The sequence below is a fragment of the Puma concolor genome, chromosome E2 (genome assembly GCF_028749965.1).
Source record: "Puma concolor isolate L17-30 chromosome E2, mPumCon1.1.hap2, whole genome shotgun sequence".
In the NCBI taxonomy this organism is placed as follows: Eukaryota; Metazoa; Chordata; class Mammalia; order Carnivora; family Felidae; genus Puma; species Puma concolor.
Window position 1 is genome coordinate 54,829,155 of NC_141681.1, and position 20,836 is coordinate 54,849,990.

General features: G+C 59.2%; 2 protein-coding genes across 4 annotated transcripts; one reads left to right on the forward strand and one right to left on the reverse strand.

The window, feature by feature from the left end:
- Positions 1 to 11: 11 nt before the first annotated feature.
- AKT1S1 (AKT1 substrate 1) lies at positions 12 to 8,394 on the reverse strand. 3 transcript variants are annotated; one of them, XM_086690494.1, is made up of 5 exons: positions 8,192 to 8,394; positions 3,840 to 4,225; positions 2,733 to 2,810; positions 2,481 to 2,650; positions 12 to 1,091 (listed from the first exon to the last, which is right to left on the reverse strand). In XM_086690494.1, the coding sequence occupies exons 2-5, from the start codon at positions 4,216 to 4,218 to the stop codon at positions 948 to 950; spliced, it is 771 nt and encodes a 256-aa protein (XP_086546620.1). In that variant the 5' UTR covers positions 4,219 to 4,225; positions 8,192 to 8,394; the 3' UTR covers positions 12 to 947. The 3 variants fall into 3 exon arrangements, with proteins under 3 accessions (XP_086546620.1, XP_086546618.1, XP_086546617.1); XM_086690492.1 differs by lacking the exon at positions 8,192 to 8,394 and adding an exon at positions 7,534 to 8,180; XM_086690491.1 differs by lacking the exon at positions 8,192 to 8,394 and adding an exon at positions 7,064 to 7,524.
- Positions 8,395 to 8,460: 66 nt separating this feature from the next.
- On the forward strand, positions 8,461 to 20,827 carry TBC1D17 (TBC1 domain family member 17). Its single transcript, XM_086690476.1, has 17 exons — positions 8,461 to 8,698; positions 8,979 to 9,077; positions 9,307 to 9,381; positions 13,451 to 13,574; positions 14,288 to 14,495; positions 14,919 to 15,030; positions 15,141 to 15,299; positions 15,629 to 15,757; positions 15,853 to 15,956; positions 16,799 to 16,893; positions 17,327 to 17,443; positions 17,547 to 17,647; positions 17,728 to 17,827; positions 19,029 to 19,126; positions 19,287 to 19,403; positions 19,931 to 20,017; positions 20,108 to 20,827. The coding sequence occupies exons 1-17, from the start codon at positions 8,678 to 8,680 to the stop codon at positions 20,324 to 20,326; spliced, it is 1,965 nt and encodes a 654-aa protein (XP_086546602.1). The 5' UTR covers positions 8,461 to 8,677; the 3' UTR covers positions 20,327 to 20,827.
- Positions 20,828 to 20,836: the final 9 nt, after the last annotated feature.

Below are 20,836 nucleotides of genomic sequence, written 5' to 3' on the forward strand. Positions count from 1 at the left end.
ACACTTTGTACTCATTTGCCAGAGGTAAAATTCTTTAATCTCAGACCACCCCTCCCAACTCCCAATCCCCACCCCCGACTCTCTCCCCCACACAAGGGCCGGAGAGCGAGGGCCCCTGCCCCCCACCTTGGGCGGACGAAGGCCCTTTAAGGCACCTGTGGGGGTGGGGGGAGAGGGGCGGGAGCTGGTGCCGTCCGGGCTGCAAGGACGGACTTCGATTGGCAGGCTGTTGTGGGATGGAACCAATGAGAGGGTATCAGACGCAGGGACAGAATTGGGCCATCCCTGGGAGGGGGCAGAGGGACACTTGGTCGGGACTAGGTAAAAAACAACCCCAGTCCCAGTAGTGTAAAGAACGTAAATTTAAGGCCGCAGGCCAATCCTGGGCACAGGAGGAAGGTTTGGCCACGCCCTCAGGACGCTGGAGCCAATCAGGCGGGACAGCCCAGGAAGGGTGGGATGGCGGCTCCGGGAGATTGGTCAAGCCCTTTGGGTTCGAGCCAATCAAATGTAGGAGCTTCCCATCTCTAGGCCGAAATGGCTTGCTACTTCCCAATCCTGTGGCTTGGATTTTCGCTTTCGACCAATGCCGCGCGAGCAAAGCCCTTGTCGCTAGGCAAAAAACAACAGTTGACCCATTTTTGGGCTTAAAACTGGCCGCCCCGATCAGGGAGCGAGGTAATCCCTTCATCGAAAGAATCTGTCGCAGGGCAGAGAAAGCGGCGACAGACCCAATCGAGAAACTAGATAGGTCCCGCTCCTCGGCGCGTGAGGGGATCGCGGGCTGGAAGGATGGCGGGGATTGGCAGGGAGGGGGCAATCCCGGGGCCCGGGCGACCTGTAAGGTCGGTCCCAGGTCTGACTCGGATTGGCCGGCCCAGGGGGCGGGGCAGGGGTGTAGTGTGGAGCGGAGCGGACGCTGGGCCGGGAAGCTCTTTGCTTGGGCCTCAGTATTTCCGCTTCAGCTTCTGGAAGTCGCTGGTGTTGAGCCGCGGCCGCGGCAGGTCCCCGAAGACCTGGGTGTCCTCGGCCTCCCGCAGCACCAGCGCGCGCATGCTCGCCGCGATGCGGTCCAGGTCCGGCGAGGAGGGCTGCGGAACGGGGGTGGGGTCAGCGCCCGCTGCGGCCCCGCCTCTTTGGCGCCACGCCCCAGCCCAACGCTTCTCGCCTGTTAGGAAGGCCCTTCCCACCCCCCCCAGTCTTGCTCCATGTGGGATCCTTCCACCCAACTCAAACACCACCTCCTCCAAGAAGCCTTCCTGCCTCTCTCCTCCTCCCCTTCTTGGCCTGACTCCACGCGCAAGAACTACTTGTCCCATCGCCGTTCTAGTTCCTTATACAATGGAAGTGCTGCTTGTCTGCTGACCATCAAGGCTGTGTGCACCCAGAGAGTGTCATGTCTAAGGATTTGGGGTGGGCTTGGCATCGAGTCATGTAATAATCAGGCCTCCGCCACCGACAAGCTGTCAACGGGCATTTCATCTCCCTAGGCTTCTCTCTCCCCTTTAAAACATAGGGATGATGACAGAGCCTGAGACCATCAGCCCAGTGACTGCTCAAGAGCCCTGAGCCATCACGTTGCTGGCGCTGTAAGGAAAGGACCCCTTTTCGTGTTGGCCTCCACCTGGGAGGGGCCCTGTCATCCTGTCCCCCAGCAACTAGTGCAATCTCCCGTATGGCCCGATCCCTCGAGCTGGGCCTGGCTTCCAGCAGAACAGGAGAGGCCACGGGCAGAAGCTGCACGAGAGCCCCTCCGGAGTCCAGCCCGGCACCCCCACCCTCAGGCCTCAAATGTCAGTTCACTGGGTTTCCACCAGTGGCAACAAGGACAGCAACAGCGGATGGATGCTGCCAGTGAGTCAACGAGGACTCTGAGAGGCACACGGGGAGGAGGCCCAAGGGACCCAGGGCCTCCTGCCTTGTGGCCTGTAACTCCTTTCCAAAAGGAAGCTGGGTTCCAATCCCAGCTCTGTCCCTCACAAGTTGAGGTCCCAAGGAAGTCACATACACTCCCCGTGTGTCAGGGAAGTTCCGGGATGGATGGTGAGGGTCCACCCAGGCCAGCCCAGGGATACCACGTGTACAACTGTGTGGGAGAAACAGAGGAAGTGGGGGAGAGGGAAATGCCAGGAGGAGCCAGAAATATGCAGGGTGGGGACAATAGGTGATCTGACCCCTCTGAGCCTCAGTTTCTCCTTCTGGAGGGGATACCAAAGTACTGGTACCTTGCCTGGAGCAGGTATTCTGTAAATAAAGCTATTCCTAGAAACCAGAAAAGACTTTCCCTACAAGGCACTGGGGTACATTATAAGGCTGCAATAGTTAAAAAATTTTAGGGCTCTGGCCCCAAAACTTGCCTCATGAGGTGGAGGGGAGGATCAATCCTATGAAATGTGCCATCCATGCCTGAGGGCTTCCTGGAGGAAGTGACTCTGAGTCTTTCCCTCCACCCTCCTTCCCTTTTCCCCTCTGCCCCTCACCGGCCCATTCTCCTCATCCGACGATCGTGCTTCTGTCCTCTTCTCCTTGAAGGCCCAGACGGGCACGGACACGGGCAAGGACTTGGCATACTGCTGTGTGGGCAGGGCTGAGGCCGGGGGCACTGAGTAGGCTGGGGGGCCAGCAGGGGTCTCCTCGCTCAGGCTGCCATCTGGGGGAGAGGGTGGACTTCAGCCTCTGTCCCTGCCTTCATCCCAGCAGCCCTGGGCATGGGGACAGCCTGGGACACTTACCATCTGTGCTCTCAGGGTCCGACTCACAGAACGGGGGCAGGTCCTGGAGTGTGGCATCCTCGTCCATCACAAAGAGCCCTGTGGATGGTGTTAGTGGCCCAGGCTCGAATCCAGCCACTGAGATCCCCTCCCCCCCCCCCCCCCCCCAATAGGGGCCAGGCCCTTGCGAGCCTCAGGGCTTCTGGAATTATTCCCTCTGCCTCAAACACCCTTGCCCCGGTTATCTTCCAGGTCATCAGCAGAAACAAATCCAGTTTCTATCTGTTACACCCTCGGGTGAAAACAACTGGCTGGATAAACATGAAATCTCTTAAGATCTGTTTGGGCTGAACTGGCTCAAAAAACAGACTGAGAAAAATAGGAGACGATTATGAGCCTGTTTGACAAATGGGGACCAGGAGGCACAGAGAAGTTATGTCATTGCCCAAAGTTCCGTAGCTAATAATCGTGTCACCAGGATTTGAACCCAGGCCACCGGGCTCTAGAGTCTGTGCCCTTAACCCTATGCAGGCTGTCTCCAGCAACAATGAAGAAGCAAGGCTTAGTAGTAGCCTACTTGCTGAGCAGTAGTAAGTCCTACTTGCTGAGCCCCCCCACAAGCTCCTAATCACTCTTCAAAGCCCTAATGTTACAGGCCAGTCTCTTTGAAGTCCAACCTCCAAATTACCCCCAAAACACACAGCTGCATTTTCCCTTGGCCTCTCTAAGCTATTGCCTGCATCCCTGACTCCTATCTTTGTTCTCACGAGCATGTGGCGCCCCAGATTTGGAAAGAACTGTGCTGCTCAAGCTCCCAGCTCAGGTCCCAACCCTATGGCCTCCACGGGGCACTGCCTCACATGGGGACCACCAACTTCTTGGCCAGGCCAGGAGTCCCTCAAGAAAAGGGCCTGGACTGGCTCTGTGTCTGTCTAGCACCTCCCACCACGGGGCTGGTGCCAGGTAACATGTAAGGAAACTGAGGCTCAGAGATGGGGACTGACCCGCTCAAGGTCTCCCGGCAAGTCAGCCAGGGCTCAGAGACAAGCAAGTCCCACCTCCCCAGGAAAACCTACCTTGGAGGCGACTTGCCGAGCCAAGAGCCACCCCAGCCCCTGCCCCTCTCACCTCCGTTATCGCTGATGCCCAGCCGCTCCCCCGAGGTCTCGGTCTCTGTCGGCTCGTCCTCATCTTCTTCGTCCTCCTCCCTGGCCAGGGTGGGCCGAGGTGGGCTCCGTGCGGGGCTGGGTGGCTGTGGTGCTGGTGGGGGCGCGGGGGGCCTGGCGGCAGCGGCGGCCCTGTGGGCCAGGGCGATGTCGTGGAGGCAGCGGCGGGCGGCCTCTGCCAGGGCCCCCCGGCCGTGGGCTGCATAGGCACAGGGACCCGGGCGGGGCGGTGGGGGCGGCGCGGCGGTCAGCAGCACCAGCTCCGTGCCTGTCCGGGCCCGGAAACGCTCAGCGGCCCCCACCACCGCCTCCCACAGCTCCTCGGGGCGCCCCGACGCCATCCACGCCCTGCAGGGCAGAGCAGGACAGAGAGCTGAGGCTCCGCTGACGGCTGATGGCGCGGCCTACACCCAGCCCTGTGTGTCCACCTGTCCCTAGAGGCCACGCCCATCCCTCCCAGCCACCCTGTCCCTGCTGAGCTCAGCTTCTTCCCCAAAGCCCGCTACTCCCCCAGATTTCCTCCCCACCCAGATCTCCTGGTACCATCCTCAACCCTCCAGCCCCATCCCTCCTGCCCCACCCTGTCCCCACAGCCTTGGGCCCTCCTTTTGGCCCTGCCTTGTCCGACCTGGGAACCAACTGCCACACGTGACTAAGGAGTACTTGACATGTGGCGGGTCCAGAGCGAGAGGGGCCATGGGTATGAGATCCACACTGGATTTTTGAAGGCTCAGCACAAAAAAGTAGGGTGTCTAGCATCTCACTGGCAGGTCTGCTGTTGATGACACGTTGAGATGATGGCGTGTTAGCCATAATGGCTAAACAAGACATATGCCGAAAGCGGACCTTGTTTTCTTTTTACGATTTTAATGTGGCTTATAGAAGATTTGAAACTATATGCTTGGCCTGCGTTCTTTTCCCACTGGACCACCACTGCAGCCTCTTCCTGAACCTCTCAGCCTCCAGCTAGGCCAGCACACGGCCCCCTGGGGGTCCTTCCCCGCTGGAAGAGCCCCTGCCCCTCCCCAGCAGCCCCAGGACAAGGTCACGGCCCCTCAACCTGGCCCTGTGCTCAGCATCACAGCCTTCCAAGACTTCTGAGGCCTTCAGTCAAGGTGGTCCCCCTACACCTGGATGGCCTGCCTTCCAGTTACTAGTCAATATTTCTTTCACTCTAGTGTGGAAAGAGCTTTCCCTCGCCCCTAGATCGGGTCAGTGCCCCCACTTTGGGCTCCTACAATGGCGGAGAGTCCCCCATTGTAGCACATAGCCCTCTGGGGAGCCTGCAGCCTTCATCTCTGAGCCACCAGCCTTGCCCTGCACGTGGCAGGCCTCGGAGAGCGGGGGCTGAGCAGAAAATGGTGTGCGAGACGCTCTCTGTGCCTAGATTTCCATCCGCAAAGTTTTGTACTTCCTAAGACTGTTCTGGCAATTCCTCTGGAAGTCTTCCCTGGCCCCCAGGATGGATCAGATGGCTTCTCTAGACCCACAGTGCCCTGGGCTACCTCCATTATAGCTCACTGTCACTTGAGCTTGTGACCCTTGTACCTCTGCTGCCTCCTCCCTCAGACTGTGAGCTCCCCAAGCTTGAGGACGCAGGACAGGCCTCCCCTAAGCAGACAAGCTGCTGGCTGCATCCCCTTATGAGATGGAAAGAGCAAGTAGTTGGGGCGCCTGGCTGGCTGAACTGGAAGAGCATGTGACTCTTGATCCCGGGGGTCATAAGTTTGAGCCCCACACTGGGTGTAGAGAGTACTTAAATAAACTTAAAAAAAAAAAAGAAAAGAAAAAGCAAGGGGACTGGCTGTCTGCCATCGCAAACCTGCTGTGTGACCCTGGACCACTCACTGGCCCTCTCTCTGCCTCATTTTCTTCTTCCTATAAACCACAGTGGGGGAGCCAGGGCTGCTGGGAAGCTGAGGGGCCTCTTCCGGGAGGTAGGGGGCACCCCATCACTGGAGGAATTCAAGCACAGTTCTAGTCCAGCCTGCCAAGGTCTTCTGTAGCTGGATTTCAATTCGCAGGCCCTTTTCAACGCATAATCACTTAAGCCGTTGTTTGAAAAGCAGCGACTAAGTGTATGGAGTCTGCACCTGTCAATTCACCTCCTACCTGATCCACTAAGGTGGGAGCGGTTCCCTCACCAATGAGACAGCCCGGGCTCGTGGGCCACAAAGCCCTTGTCGGAAGCTACGTGCAGGGAGAACAGCCAGCACCATTCCAGACACGCCCCACGGCAAATTCACCCTGCACTTCCCATCCACCAGGCAGGGGTTCAGGGGTGCAAGCGTGTCATCCCAGCCTCTCCCCCACCCCACGAGGGAGGGGGCTGTTATCAACCCGCTTCATGGTGGCAAACTGAGGGCCAGGGAGATTCAGGGCTTTGATTATAGAGTCAGAGGGCTGGATCCTGAGCCCGTGCTTCATCTCGGATGCCAGCCTACCTTCCTTGCCAGGGAAAGTTTAGGATCTCCTAGTCCAGGTGGGGAAAGTGAGGCCCAGGGAGCCTAACGGTCTCACAGCGACTCCTGGGGTCACCCTTAGCTGGTGGAGGACACTAAGGCTCAGAGCAGGGAAATGACTGGTCCAAGGTCGCACAGCCTGGCAGTGCTAAGCCTGGGGCTCTCGTGTCCCCAGGACATCAGGATTAAACTCTTCGTCCTAGATCTTAGAGCAGTTCCAGGATTGGAAAGAGTGAAATGGGGGTGAGTGGGCGTGAGGGTCCCCCTTCACACCGTGAAGAGGAGGCCTGGGCAAAAATGAGAAGAGTAACTCACACCTCTCTGCCAAGGCCTGCGGGCTCTCTGAGGCTGGTTACCCAAAAGCAGGGTGGCCAAGACCAGAGGAGACTCCACCCTTTCAGCTGCTGGAGAGTCCTCTATCCTCTAAGGCGAGGAGAGATGGACGGAGGGTCCCCAACCCCCAAGACTGAAGAGTTTAAGATGGGGGAGAGGAGATAAGACTTGTCCCTCACAGGAGGGGGAGGGGAGGGCTAAGGTAACTGGCCTCTTAGGATGAGATGAGATGAACTGAGGAAAAGAACTCTAGGTACAGGTGAGGAAAGAGGCAGAGTCCCCCAAGGAATGAGGGATGCTAGTGAAGCCCCCTTCCAACCACCTGTCAAACTACGAGTGCCCCCCTGCCCGAAAGTGGGAGAAACTCGAGGATGCCCCCTCACCCCCCTACCCCGCGTAGCCGGGGACAAGGTGAACGTCTGGGCTCTTTCTCGACCTCTCCGAGACCTTCCCACCTCGCCCGAGGGTCCAGGGAAGAGCCACTTCTCTAGGAAGAAAACAGGAAATCCCGCCCAGGTGGGGGCCAGGACCGGAAGTCCCGCCTTTGGACGGGTGAGGGGCGCCCCAAGTCCCCCCCGGGCAACCCCCAGACCCTGTGGACATGGTCCACGACCAAGTCAAGGACCCTTGTGGGTCTGGAGACCGTATGAGAAGGCTGTCTAGGTTTTGCCTTGGGTCAGACACGACGGTTCCCGCGGGCGACCCCTTTCCAGCGCTCAGCGTAGGGTCGCTGGGCGACCTCTGCCCTCTGATCTACGCAGGCCATACCCCTCCCACGAGTGGCTCGCCCTCCCAGCGCCCCTCTCCTCCGGACGGCCAAATCCTCCCCACACCGCGGTTCACAACGCCGCCTCCACTCACGTGCCCGAAGCCAGCATGGCCGGCTCGGCGCCGTCGCCGCCCTCAAAAGACATGGCGGCGCCTCACGTCACTTCCGCGTGGTTGGCCCTCCTCCACCATGCACACTCCGCCTCCCGTATCCGGGCCGCCCGAAACCAAAATGGCCACGGGGACATCACCGGGTCACAGCGGGGCAATGGCGACAGCACGGTGCCCATAAGAAAGATGGCGAAAGAAAGGCTTCAGCTTGCTCGGAAACAAGCCAAACCATTTCGATTTGCCCCCAAGAAATACGGCCGTCGGCATATGCACACTCAAGGCGTCAGTAAACTAAGGCCAGCGACTTGATGCCCCTCACCCATTGTCAACCTCTTCCACAGAAGTAGAGAAAAGGCATGCCCGTTAATGACATGGCAGGCCAGCCTGGCATCACTTGCCCAAAATGTACATGGACTCTCCCTCCAACCTATTCTCCCTTCAGCACCAAGGCTGGTAAAGATCCAATATGGTAGCCCTTTTTGCTTCGGTTTGCCAGGATTCAATATGGCTGCCTAGACTGCTTTCTCTCGACGGTGACTCAGGAATTCGACTAGGACCGCTTCGTTCCCGCGAATAAGGACGGCTTCATCCCCTTAACCCAAGTCCCTCGGCACCTCTTCTGACGCACACCTTCTCTCACCTTCTTTTCTTTTATCCGTTTCTTTTCCAGGACCTCACTGTCGCGCCCCTCAGAGAGATGAAAGTGCCCCGCATTAACATGGCCGCAGCTGACCGGCTTTGCCTGTGCCCTCGAGCAAAATGGCATCTCTTTAGCTTCAATGCCAGTATACAATATGGAGAAAGAAGTAGGTGTTTCGGAGACGGCTTGAGAGAAGGGGTGGAGCCCTTGGATCCTCCCCCTTGTTTACTTCGCGGTCAGGAGAGCAGCACTGCGTCTGCGCACTCTCGCTGGGCTGCTCTACTTCAGCGTTTGCGCCATGTGACTTAAGCCCTCGTGGTTCAAGTTCAGTCACCCGATTCTGAAAGATGGTTACATCCACTCCTGTTCTAGAACAGGCAAGGGCGCTACCACTGTCCAGGCTTCAGGGGAGTCTCCTATCCGGATGTGACAGCACGATGACCCGGAAAGGGAGAGGACCTGGGTAGTGGGACCTCGGCCGCGGCTATGGAGGGAGCCGGCTACAAGGTAAGCACCGAGGACGCATTCTTTCCCTTCTGTGGTTGCGAGACGCCGCCCTCCGGTGGTCGGCTTCGCCCCAAGACTCTGCCGGGGCTCTGGGAGCCCGGCTGAGCCTTAGCAAACATATCATTCCTTTATAAATGCGCTGTCACCCTCCCCTCCAATGCCCTAGGCGAAACCCTTACCTTATGGCCCCGCCCCCTGAGCGGCTGGACCCCTCCTAGGCCCCGCCCCCTGGGCGTCTACCTGCGCTTGGGCCCCGCCCCTCACTGGTTCCTGTCCCCAGGTGGTGTTTGAGAAGGGTGGCGTGTACCTGCACACCAGTGCCAAGAAGCACCAAGACCCGGACTCCCTCATCGCTGGCGTCATCCGTGTTGTGGAGAAGGTGGGCCGGGAGGCAGCGGGGCTCGGGCAGGCCCAGAGCGGGATGGAGGCCGCATCTGTAGGCGTATGGTCTGGAGGTCACGATGGGGCTTTAGGAAGGCAGGGGGTGCGGACTGGAGGGAGAGAAGGGGCTTTGTAAGTCTGGGGGTCCAGACTGGGGAAGAAGTTTGGAAATACGGTTTGGGGAGATTGGAGGGCAGCACTTCTAAACTCCTCTCTCCTTTCCTCAGGACAGTGATGTCCTCCTGCAGTGGGTTCCTGTAGAGGAGGCTGGAGATTCCACCCAGATTCTCTTCGCCAAGAAGGTAGGCTTTTCTCTCTTCTCCACTTGCTTTTTCCAGGTTCCCGCGGTAGAAGACATCTGAAGGACCTGGGTTCAGTCCCAGACTAACTCTTAGATCCTGTGTGACCCTGCTTGGGATCTAGGTTCTCTTTGCCCCTTGGTTTCCTCCCCTCTGTGAAATGGGGCTGAAGATGCCCATTCAAAAGAAAGCAGACACTGAGATTTGTGGCCATGGGGACAGCTGCCCCCTCATCCCCTTTGCTCTTTGGGAGAGCCCTGCCAGAGTGCAAGAGGACAACACAGCCTGTGGATTCGGGTTCCGTGGGCTCTCAGCCTACAAGAGCTTGAAAGGGTGTGGCGTTTCCCCTCGGGCAGGTCTGCCGCCCGTGTCCAGAGAGGAAACTGAACGTGACCAAGGCGGCTCGCCCACTTACCAGTAATCCTTCTTACCCCGGCTACCAGACTTTGCCCTTCTCGTTATTACAGACTCCTGAGGCTTTCTGTCACCAGGTTCTGTGCTGGGACCGGAGATGCGTCTCAATCAGACCCTGCCTTAGTCCCCGCCCCCGTTGTATTTAGGGGAATTGAGGCACAATGATTGGGAGCCCTGTTTGCAAAGTCAGAAAGCTAGGAGGTGTTGGAACTTGAGTTTGAACCCAGACTCTGATTCCAGAGCCCTGCCCATTTCCGGTCAGGAAGCAGACATTGGCACCGGAACCCTAAGAAGGAGGAGGGGGCAAGAAAGTATTTCAGGGATGGTAGGAGAAAGTATTTCAGGATACGGGAGGGAATGAGATGCCCGTGTAGAGGGTTTTGCTGGGAAGGTAGTTCGACGTGAAATGCCCGACTGAGAAGCTTGGGCTGCGTTCTAGGGGCCCTGGGGGAAACATCGGGGGAGAAGGGTGTGGGTGTGGAAAGTTTCCATGGGAAACCATGTGGGGGGTGGGCAGAACGCCTCAATGGAGGGAGACTGGAGGCTGGGAGGCCAGGGAGAGGTTATTGGGTTGGGCCAGGGAGAGAGAATGAAGCCTGACCTGGGGCAGTGGAGCTTTGAATAACCTAGTGTGGGGGCATTACAAGTGGCGATTCCAGGAATCTGTAGTGGGATCTGGCTTCCAGGGGTTGAGGAAGAACCAGCCAGGATTCTGCATTTTTCATCAGCCTCACAGGCGGTCTGAGTGCCTTTCTTGAAAATGTTGCTGTTCTCCTTGGCAGTCTTACTTTTGACCCACAGAAACTCATTGAGACGGGTTTCAGCAGAAAAGGCACAGGTGCACACAGCGTATTAATCCAAGGAACACAACATCTGGCCGACAACAAATTAAGCCGACGAGTTTCTCTCTCTTGTTTCACAAGACTGCCAAAGACGTATGGGGCTACGGGCCGTGGCTGGTGACCCTGGGGCCTGGATCGGTGAGACCAGACCACGCTTGCCCTGGTCACCTTTAAATGGCTGCTTGAGCTGAGCCCCTGCATCTGCTTTTTAAGGCAGAGAAGAGGGGGCCAGGCAGGGTGCCATTCACATCTGTCTTTCTCGATTTCCCACAAACTCTCGGCATCAGTTAGCAGTCATATTTGGCTACGTGGGATAGAAATGGAAATAACAGTGGCTTCAGCCAGATAGAAGCTCATACCTCTCCAGCTGAAAAGTCCAGAAGACGGCGGGTCCCTTCCATCTTTGCTCTGCCATCCCCAGCACACGGGAATGCATCCTCACGGCTGCCTTGTGGTCCAAAGAGGCTGCTGGAGCGCCAGCCTTTTTGGCTGTTTTTGCTCACTTTATACGTGTGCTGCAGGTTGGCCAAGGAGCTCTGTTCGTCACGATTACTCGGGGAGGCGTGCTGCTAGAGTGGCTGTCTTAGAAGCCACCGTTCCTTGTGGCAGAGGGAAAGAGTTCTTCCCCGGCATTTCAGCAGTCCATCCTGGAGACATCCCAGCCCCTTGGTCAGGACTAGCTGCATGGCTCCATCCAGCCAGTAGAGTTCAGCGAACAGTGATCCTGCCGTGTGCCCAAGGAGTAGAGAGCTGCAAACATTCGCAGGCGGCAGCACTGACTCTCGCTGTCATGTAAACGTCGAAACATCAAATTCACCTCACAAGACACGCAGGGCAGGGATGGCTTTGCCAGGGCTGGTTCAGCAGCCTTGTGGATGGGTGTCTCTGACTCCCTTCTGGCCCTGGTTGCCTGCCACAGCTACAGACACCACGTTCTCCATCAACGGCACCCAAAGGCTGTTCTAAACGGGGTGTTCATCCCTGTACGTGCCTTTTGTAAATCAGGAATTTCCCTTTACATTCCCCACAGGTGTCATTTCAGCTCCCACTGGCCAGAGTTGGGTCCCTACGGCCACTCAGAGCCACAGGGAAGGCTGGGAAAGGAAACGTGGGGAGGTTTTAACTTCTGTCGTGGGAGGGGCTCCGTCAGCCTGGAAGGAGCAGCGGAAATGGCTTTTGGGTGGATCCACTGTCTGTGTCCCTTCCAGCAAGGTCCCATCACACAGGGTTTCATCGTAGGAGGCACAAAACACCAGTTACTTTCGGCAGGGAAGGATTAAAGGCCACCCTCCTGCTGGCAGGGAGAGGCCTGTAGAGTTTTTTCAAGGGCTGATAGAACGGGACTGACCCTGCAGAACTGACCTGCCAGGGGAGCTGCCGCCACTGCCAAAATGAGGGAGCGGGGAGAGATCGTCCTGGGAGCGGTCCCTACCACCAGCTGCCACCCAAGGGCAGGAAGCTGCTTGGGCCCTACAAGGCTAGTGCCTGGCACTGGGAGACTGAGCTAGCCACCACCTCTACCCTAGTCGCCTCTCTGTGTGTGGGGAAAACGGGAGTCTTCTTCGTCAGCCAAACACAGCCAGCGCAGCCAGAAGTTGCCTTTGCCTCGCTTCTGCTTCCCAGTAGCCTCTGTCTTGCGTCCTGACCTCTAGCTGCAGAGGAGCCCGGGGGAATGCAGTTTTCGCCTTCCAACCTCTGCCCGACAGGAAGGCATACCGTCCTGTGAAGGGACTCCCATCCCCTCCCTGTCCTTCCCCATGGCCCGCGGCCAGCACCATCAGCCGGGACTGCACTGTGACCCTCAGCACGGCCCTCACCTGCACTGCTTACCCAAATCCGCCAGCAGGCCCCACGCAGGGCACTTTACTTGTTTTCGTAACAACCTGTGAGTTGCCTCTTTTATTGAGGTAGAATTCACTTACAGTAAAGCACACGGTCACGGAAGAACGTAAGTCCTTAAAGTACAGAGGCGAGCGTTTCTCTGTTCGCAAAGTCTTGGCAGTTGTCACTGCTGTCTAAGTCCAGGACATTTCGTCACCCCCCCGGAGAAACCCTGCACCCGTTGGCCCCTGCTCCCCATCCTCTCCTCCCCCAGCCTCTGGCAACCAGTAATCCGTCTCTCTGGCTTGGCCTTTCCTGGACGTGGTGTATAAACGGAGCCCCACGTGTTTTGCTTACACGTCGGTTGGGTTGTTTCCCCTTTGGGGCTGTTATGAATAATCCTGCTCTGAGCGTTTGTGCGTTCAAGTGTGGACGCTTGGTTTCATTTCTCTTGGGTATACGCCTGGGAGTAGAATCGCTGGGGCGTACGGTACTTGTACATTTAACCTTTTGAGGAACTTCCAGGTTTTTCCGCAGCAGCTCCTTCCATTTACGTTCCCGGGGCAGTATATGCGGTTCTGGTTTTTCTACCAGTGCTTCTCTTAACCGGTCTTTTTAATCCTCACCGTCCTGGTGAGTGTGAAGTGGTACCTGATGGTGGCTTTGATTTGAGTTGCCCCAGTGACTACCACCGGCTACTTAACTTTAAGCACTGTGCCCTCCGGCAGTCGGCGGGCGGAGCGCACAGTCCTGGGCGTTCTCTGTGCTCCCCCGTGTGGTGGTGCTTGTGTTAGAGCCACCAGGAGATTGGCTTTGAGTCCTGGCCCTATCCCAGTCCCTGGCCGCACCGGGTGACTCTGGGCCAGTATTGTGCCCCCTCTCTGCCTCAGTTGCCCTATTTGTTCAATGGGGCCGCCTTCGAGGGCAGCCTCACAGCTCGGATCTGGAAGTCCTGAATCTACAGCCCCTCGCTCTCTTTATCTTCCTACCCCAAGGATGTGAGTGGGGGTGACGCCTGCACCTCTGAGGAGGAACCGACCTTTGACCCTGGCTACGAACCCGACTGGGCTGTCATCAGCACTGTGCGGCCACAGCCCCGCCACTCAGAGCCCACTAGAGGTAGGCTGAGCCGGTGCCCCTGAGGGGCAGGTGGACACACAGCTTACCCTCCGCGGTCATGGCTCCACAGGCTTTGCTGGTCACAGTCAAGATGGCCTTCCAGTCTCAGGAGAATGGATCGGGTGCAGGACTGTCCCCAGTCCAGGTCCAGCCTGGCAGGGTCCCCAGGGCTTCCAACCTTGCTCATCTCACCGGGCTCCCTCCCTGATCGGCTGTGGGGGTGGACAGTTGTAGAGTCACAGGGTGATTTGGGCTATCCTGGAGTTCAACAGGGTGCTGGGGGCCCCAGAGGAGGCATCTGGCCCCTCTGGGGAGTAGAGAAGCCTTCTGGGAAGAGGTGATGCCAGCCTCTGGCTCTGGGGGCGGGGCGGGGGGGCGACACCTGGGAGTTTTCTCCCCAGCAGAGAGAGCAGCCGTGCAAGGCCAGAGGCACAGTGCACCGGGTGTATTTAGGAAACTCGAGCTGTGGCCCGAGTGTGGGGTCTGGAGAATGAACTGGAGACAAGACGGGCAGGAGGTAGACCCAAGGGGCCTGCCACCAGCTCGAGGAACACAGCTGTCACTCTGAGAGCCGAGGGAGGTTTCAGAGCAAACCCACGGTGGGCGTTTCCGAGGAGACAGGAGGTGACCCAGGGCTCCCAGAGGGCTCCTGGGAGATGTGTGTGCTGCCTCTGGATCCCTGCACCTGTTCCCAACACGGCTCTCTTCTCCAGGTGCAGAGCCCAGCTCTCCCCGGGGCTCCTGGGCCTTCTCGGTGAGTCTGGGGGAGCTCAAGTCCATCCGCCGGTCTAAGCCAGGGCTCAGCTGGGCCTACCTGGTCCTGGTGACCCAGGCCGGAGGCTCTCTGCCCGCACTGCACTTTCACCGCGGGGGTACACGCGCCCTCCTCCGTGTCCTCAGCCGCTACCTGCTGTTGGCCAGGTGAGCCTTCCTCCAGCACCGGCCTTTGTGCCCGGGGCCCGGCCCCTCAGGGCTGTGAAAGAAACAGACTGCTTTAAAGGCAGGAAAGGGGGAATCCACTGGTGCGTGTAACCGCAAAGCCAAAGGGTAGTTTGGTTTCAGGCAGGACCCGGGCCCCGGAACGTTAGGAAGAATTGCTTTCTTTGCGTCAGAGCTGGTATCACTCTCTGGGGGCCCCTGTAGGCCTGGCCTAGCGGCCCCGGAGACAGAAGCAGTTCCTTCTCCAGCGGCATCCTGGAGCCGCCTCTCACCGGCCAGCCCTGGGTTGTGTGCCCACCCCTGGGGTCCAGCTGAGGCGAGGGCCTCCCCAAGGGCAGCTGGGCCGCTGCAGCTGGAAGTGGGAGGGAACCCACCCAGTGTGTCACCGCACCTGCCCCTCCCCAGCTCCCCGCAGGACTCCCGCCTCTACCTTGTCTTCCCCCACGACTCCTCAGCCCTCTCCAGCTCCTTCCACCACCTCCAGCTCTTTGACCAGGACAGCTCCAATGTGGTGTCCGTGAGTGTCGCGGTGCCGGGCCAGGCCGCTGTGGGCAGGGAGGGGCGGACGCCTCGGTGGGCGAGGCAGGGTGGGGTGGAGCCGTGACCGCCCTCTGGCCCTGTCCACAGCGCTTCCTCCAGGACCCCTACTCCACCACCTTCGGCGGCTTCTCCCGTGTGACCAACTTCTTCCGGGGAGCCCTGCAGCCACACCCAGAGGGGGCCTCCCCCGACCTTCCTCCGCCGCCCGATGACGAGCCCGAGCCTGGGTTCGAGGTCATCTCCTGTGTGAGTATCAGGTGGACCCTGCTGTGTTTTGGCCGTCACCTTGGCGGGCGACCACATTTCCTTGGGTCCCCTTTTCCACAATAACAGGGACAAGAGAGCACCACTCTCACCAGATCGTGTGAGTGACCTCGAGGAAAACCTTATAGCCTGTGACTCTCGGGGAGGACCTTCCTGACACGGAGGGTGACTTTGGCGCTGACCCGGGGAAGGAGATGCTCCCCACCCTGAACGTTAACTGTCCGTGGAGCTAAGGAGGGCTCTGAGCTGCCGTGCAGGTGGCCTGGGGAGGATGGGTGAGGCCCTGAGCTCACTTGCCTTGTGTCACGCAGGTGGAGCTGGGCCCGCGGCCAGCCGTGGAGCGGGCACCTCCGGTCACAGAGGAGGAGTGGACCCACCATGTGGGCCCCGAGGGCCGCCTTCAGCAAGTCCCCATGCTGAAGGCCCGGATCTTCTCGGGGGTAAGGCGCCGGGTGGGCAGGCAGAGGACTGGGGAGGGCCATCCGGCAGCCAGGGGGAGGCTCCTCTGAGCGGCGGGCCCCGCTCTCTCCCCCAGGGTCTGAGCCCTGGCCTGAGACGCGAAGCTTGGAAGTTCCTCCTGGGGTACCTCAGCTGGGAGGGCTCAGCCGAAGAGCACAAGGCCCACGTGCGCAAGAAAACGTGAGTGAGGGGCGCCTGGGGGGCGCCGTCAGTTAGGTATCCGACTCTTGGTTTTGGCTCGGGTCGTGATCTCAAGGTTCGCAGGTTCGAGCCCCACATCAGGCTCTGTGCCGGCAGCATGGAGCCTGCCTGGGATTCTCTCTCACCTCTCACCTCCTCTTTCTTTGCTTCTCCCTCGCTCACAATCTCAAAATAAATAAACTTAAAAAAAAAAAAAAAGAAAGAAAGAAAGAAAACACGAGTGAGAAACTGTGGGCCCCCCACCCCGCCCAGCTCCCACCCCCCAAGTTGAACATATCCCCCTATCACGGCACGGCACCTGATACATCACAGATGCACAGGTAGGCTGGCTCCCGAAGGGTCAGTGGAGAGACCGGCACGTGCGGGCACCGGCCCTGGCACAGGGAGACGGTGGTGAGCAGGCTGGTGCATCTCCCATGTCCATCGCTGTTCCATTCCAAGACCATAACGTTGCCGCCATCAGCACTCTGTGGCGGTCCTCCTAACCCCATGGGCCCAGTTCTCCTCCTTCCTGGTACATACCGTGACCCCACTGTGTATGTCCTGGTCCCTGCCCCAGTGCTCTCTGTCCAGTGGGGATGATAGACTTGGAACAAAAGCCCGCAACAGGGCGGGGCGAGGGGGTGCCTGGTTGGTCCAGACTGTAGAACGTGCGACTCTTGATCTTGAGGTCGTGAGTTTGAGCCCCACGTCGGGTGTAGAGTTCACAAGGCTGTTGTGTGTTGTGAGAGATGTCAGAAAGGGGAAGCACGGGGCCAGGGGCAAGGGCGACTGGGTGGCTTGCGTCGTGGCCTTGTGTGACCCCTCTCCGGGCCCCTCAGGGATGAGTATTTCCGAATGAAGCTGCAGTGGAAATCTGTGAGCCCCGAGCAGGAGCGGAGGAACTCACTGCTGCACGGTTACCGCAGCCTCATCGGTGGGTCGCGGGGCCGGGGCTGGGGCGGGGAGATGGGAACCAGCAGGGAGAGGACAGGGGAGCCCCCTACCTTCCCAAGAAAAGGGATGAGGTTATCTGCAGTGAGGAGATGGGGAGTTGGGGAAGGGAGCCGGACTCCTTGGGCTCAGCCTGCCGTCTGCGTACCGTCAGGCCTTGGCGAGTGGTTTCGCCTCCTTGGGCCTCAGTTTCCCACCTGTGGATGGCTCAGTGACTGTTGGTGGCTGGGAGGATGCAGCGACCTGGCCAAGCGTGAAGCAGGGCGCCTCACGTGAGAGCGCCCGAGACGGTTTCTGGACCGACTCACACCTGCCCGGGGTCTGCGGAAGGGAGGGGCGGGGGCTGGTGGCCACAGCCAGCAGGGATGGGCCCCCACAGCCTCGTCACTTGGGCATCCCGCGCCCTGTCTCCGCAGAGAGAGACGTGAGCCGTACCGACAGGACTAACAAGTTCTATGAGGGTCCTGAGAACCCAGGGCTGGGCCTGCTGAACGACATCCTCCTCACCTACTGCATGTACCACTTCGACCTCGGTGCGACGCCGGCCCGGGGAGGGGTTGGGGGTCGGGCCTTCCCTTGGGGAGGGGGGCGGGGTGCTGAGGGCCTAGGCCGGGCCCTGACCTCGTGTTCCCCCAGGCTACGTCCAGGGCATGAGTGACCTCCTCTCCCCGATCCTTTACGTCGTCCAGAACGAGGTGGATGCCTTCTGGTGTTTCTGTGGCTTCATGGAGCTCGTGGTGAGGCCCCAGGCGGGCATGGGAGACAGGCCCCTCCAGGGACCGGGGTCTGGCTCCTCATCTCGCCGTCCCTCCTGCAGCACGGGAACTTTGAGGAGAGTCAGGAGACCATGAAGCGGCAGCTCGGGCAGCTCCTGCTGCTCCTGAGGGTGCTGGACCCGTCGCTCTGCGATTTCCTGGGTAGGCGTCCCAGCAGGCGGTCAGTGGGTGGCGGGGCCACAGACGGTGTCCGGGACATTTGGTCCTGATCCAAACGGGAGAAATGTCTCCCCGCATAACCCAGAACCCAAAGTTTATGCAGGATTGCCCTTGGGAGCAAACCTCCCCACAGGCGCAGATGCGTCCACGCTCCCGTGCGCCCCCTCCCCCACGCTCCCCAAGCCCCTTACTTCGCAGATGGAAGGCGTGGGGGCTGGGCGCAGCTGCTAGCGCTTCGTCCCTCGACCCACCTTGAACCAGGATTGCAAACTGGTTGTCGGGGCTCCCGGGGCTGGGCCCGCTGCATTCCGGCCCCAAAATTATTCTTCGTTGCTTGTTGGATGTAAAAAACGCAGGGAATCCCGATAAGGAAAGTCAAAGCTGCTGTCGATAATATGGTTCTTTCTGAACGCAGGTGACGATGAGTTAAGTTCTTTAGGGGCGTTTCCTCACTGACGTTAGGGTGGCCCTGGGGGAGGGAGCTATTGCCGAGATCGCCTCACCAAAGAGGAGGCGATCCAGGAAAGCACAGGCCACTTCCGGGGGCGCCTGGACACTAGCTGCCGGACCAGGTGTTGTGTCTGCCTTAAGTGCCTACAAGACTAGATCTCCCCTGACCTGCCAGACGTGTCAGTTATTGGCAGTTTCTCATCACAATGACCGTAGTCAGGATGATTATTTTAGGCTAAATCCCAAGAAGTGAAATTGTATTCAGGGCAGGAGATAGTTTCACGGCTTTTGAAATGTTTGTTCCCGTCACTGCTTTCCTGGAAGTTTTTACCAACTTTTTTTTTGCTAGCCGAGTACACATGTGTCACACGAGTGTCACACGAGTGTCCCGGTTCCTCACGCCTCCACCAGCATTGGGTATTGGTACCTTTTATTTTTTTCCTCGAGTGCACACTGCACCCCTTTTATGTGAAGGTGGGAAACGGGACTGGCTCACCTCATCTGGAGTCTGGAAGGTTCCTGTGGACACAGAGCATTCCTGGCTCACTGCTGAAGCCTTCCCATGCTGGGCATAAGCTCCTTGCCTAGACTGGTGGAGATTCTTACGACTGAGATAACTTCTTAGAGTCGCAGTCTGACCACCGTGCACACTGTAAATGAAAATGGGGTTGGAATGGCTTTGGGGCTTGCTCTTTGCTCAGCACCTCCCCTCCCCACCACTGTCTTCCTCCAGACTCCCAGGACTCTGGCTCTCTCTGCTTCTGCTTCCGGTGGCTGCTTATCTGGTTCAAGAGAGAATTCCCCTTCCCGGACGTCCTTCGGCTGTGGGAGGTGGGCCCCCCAGTTTGGGTCGGTGGGTGAACAGGAAAGAGAAATAGGTCAGCAACCCCGGGCTGGGAGGTTGTGGGGGGGAAGTGGGCAGGGGTGAGGCAGACCTGGGTGGGACCTCAGGCAGAGACTGCGCGGTGACTCCTCCCTCTGGCCCTCCCAGGTGCTGTGGACGGGGCTCCCTGGCCCCAATCTGCACCTTTTGGTGGCCTGTGCCATTCTGGACATGGAACGGGACACCCTCATGCTTTCCGGCTTTGGCTCCAATGAGATCCTCAAGGTGAGGCCTTGGCTCCTTCCCAGTCCTCCCCTTCTCCCTGCCAGTCCTGACCTGCGTAAGCGTTTCAAGGCAGCTCAGGTGTGAATTCCGCAGAGGCTGGTGCTGTGCCCATGCCACACTTTACCTTGGGGTAGCAACTACTCAAAACAGGATTGTGGGAAGTGCGGTTGGCTAAGCTGTGAGCACCATGGCCGTGACATCGGGCTGTTTTCCCTACCCCATCCTATCGCTGGCTGCCAGCAGCACCCTTATGGGGTGCGGCCAGCACGTGAGGGGGGGACCTACCCCTTCCCGATCACGTTAATGCACGACAGGGCCATAGGGGTGGAGCTCAGTGCCCTTTCCCTTCACTGTACTTGCATCTGGCAAGCAGCCTGAGGGCATGACCTCGTCCTCTCCCCAGCCTCCAGCCTTCCCCAGTCTGTCTTTCTTCCATTGTATCCCCAGCCAGAGGCACAGAATGGGCGCTGGGGCGGTGGTGGTTGAGGGCCCGTAGGCCGGCAGGCCTGATCCACCCCTTCCCACAGCACATCAATGAGCTGACCATGAAGCTGAGCGTGGAGGACGTGCTGACGCGGGCCGAGGCCCTCTACCGGCAGCTGACCGCCTGCCCGGTGAGCCCCCGACTTCTGCCAACACCCTTCCCTGCCCCACCACCCCCGGTAAAACCACTGACTTTTCGCTCCCACCTGCCGACTTTGCAGGAGCTGCCCCACAACGTGCAGGAGGTCTTGGGTCTGGTGCCACCCACAGAGCCCCACAGCCCCTCGCCCCCTGCCTCCCCACTGCCTCTGTCGCCCACCCGGGCCCCACCGGCCCCACCGCCCCCCGAGGACACAGCCCCGCAGCCGGACAGCAGCCTGGAGATCCTGCCGGAGGAGGAGGAAGAGGAGGGGGAGGAAGAGGAAAGCGTGAAGTCTTAACCCTCCCGGCCGGCCTGCCCGGCACAAGCACTTTATCCAGATCGCAGAGGCTGGGGAGGAAGTGTGCGAAGAGGGCGGGCCTCCCCACCGTACCTCCCGCGGCTCCTAATGAGCCCATCTCATTAAACTGACACTTCCCGTGTCCAGCTGGCCTCGTGTAGGTGAAGGAGGCGGCTATCTTGGCGTGGACCTGGATGGGGAGGGGGTGGTGGCCTTGCCGCTCTGCTGACGCCTGATCACGTGGTCCCGACCCAGCCAATGAGACGTCAGAGGAGGCCTTTGGGGGGCTCGTGGAGGTAGGGCTATTGTTATCCGCCTGGATTTGGGGCTTTTGGAGGAAGGAGGAGGAAGTGCTGGGGTATGGCCGCCACCGGTGGCTTTGCGGGGACACGTCCGGGACATAACCGAGATGGAAGGGCCTGCAGAGCTGTTGAGACACTCTAGGGACTCTGCCCACCAGCTTCTTGTTACATGAAAACAATAAACTCGTGTTTAACCCACTGCCTGCTG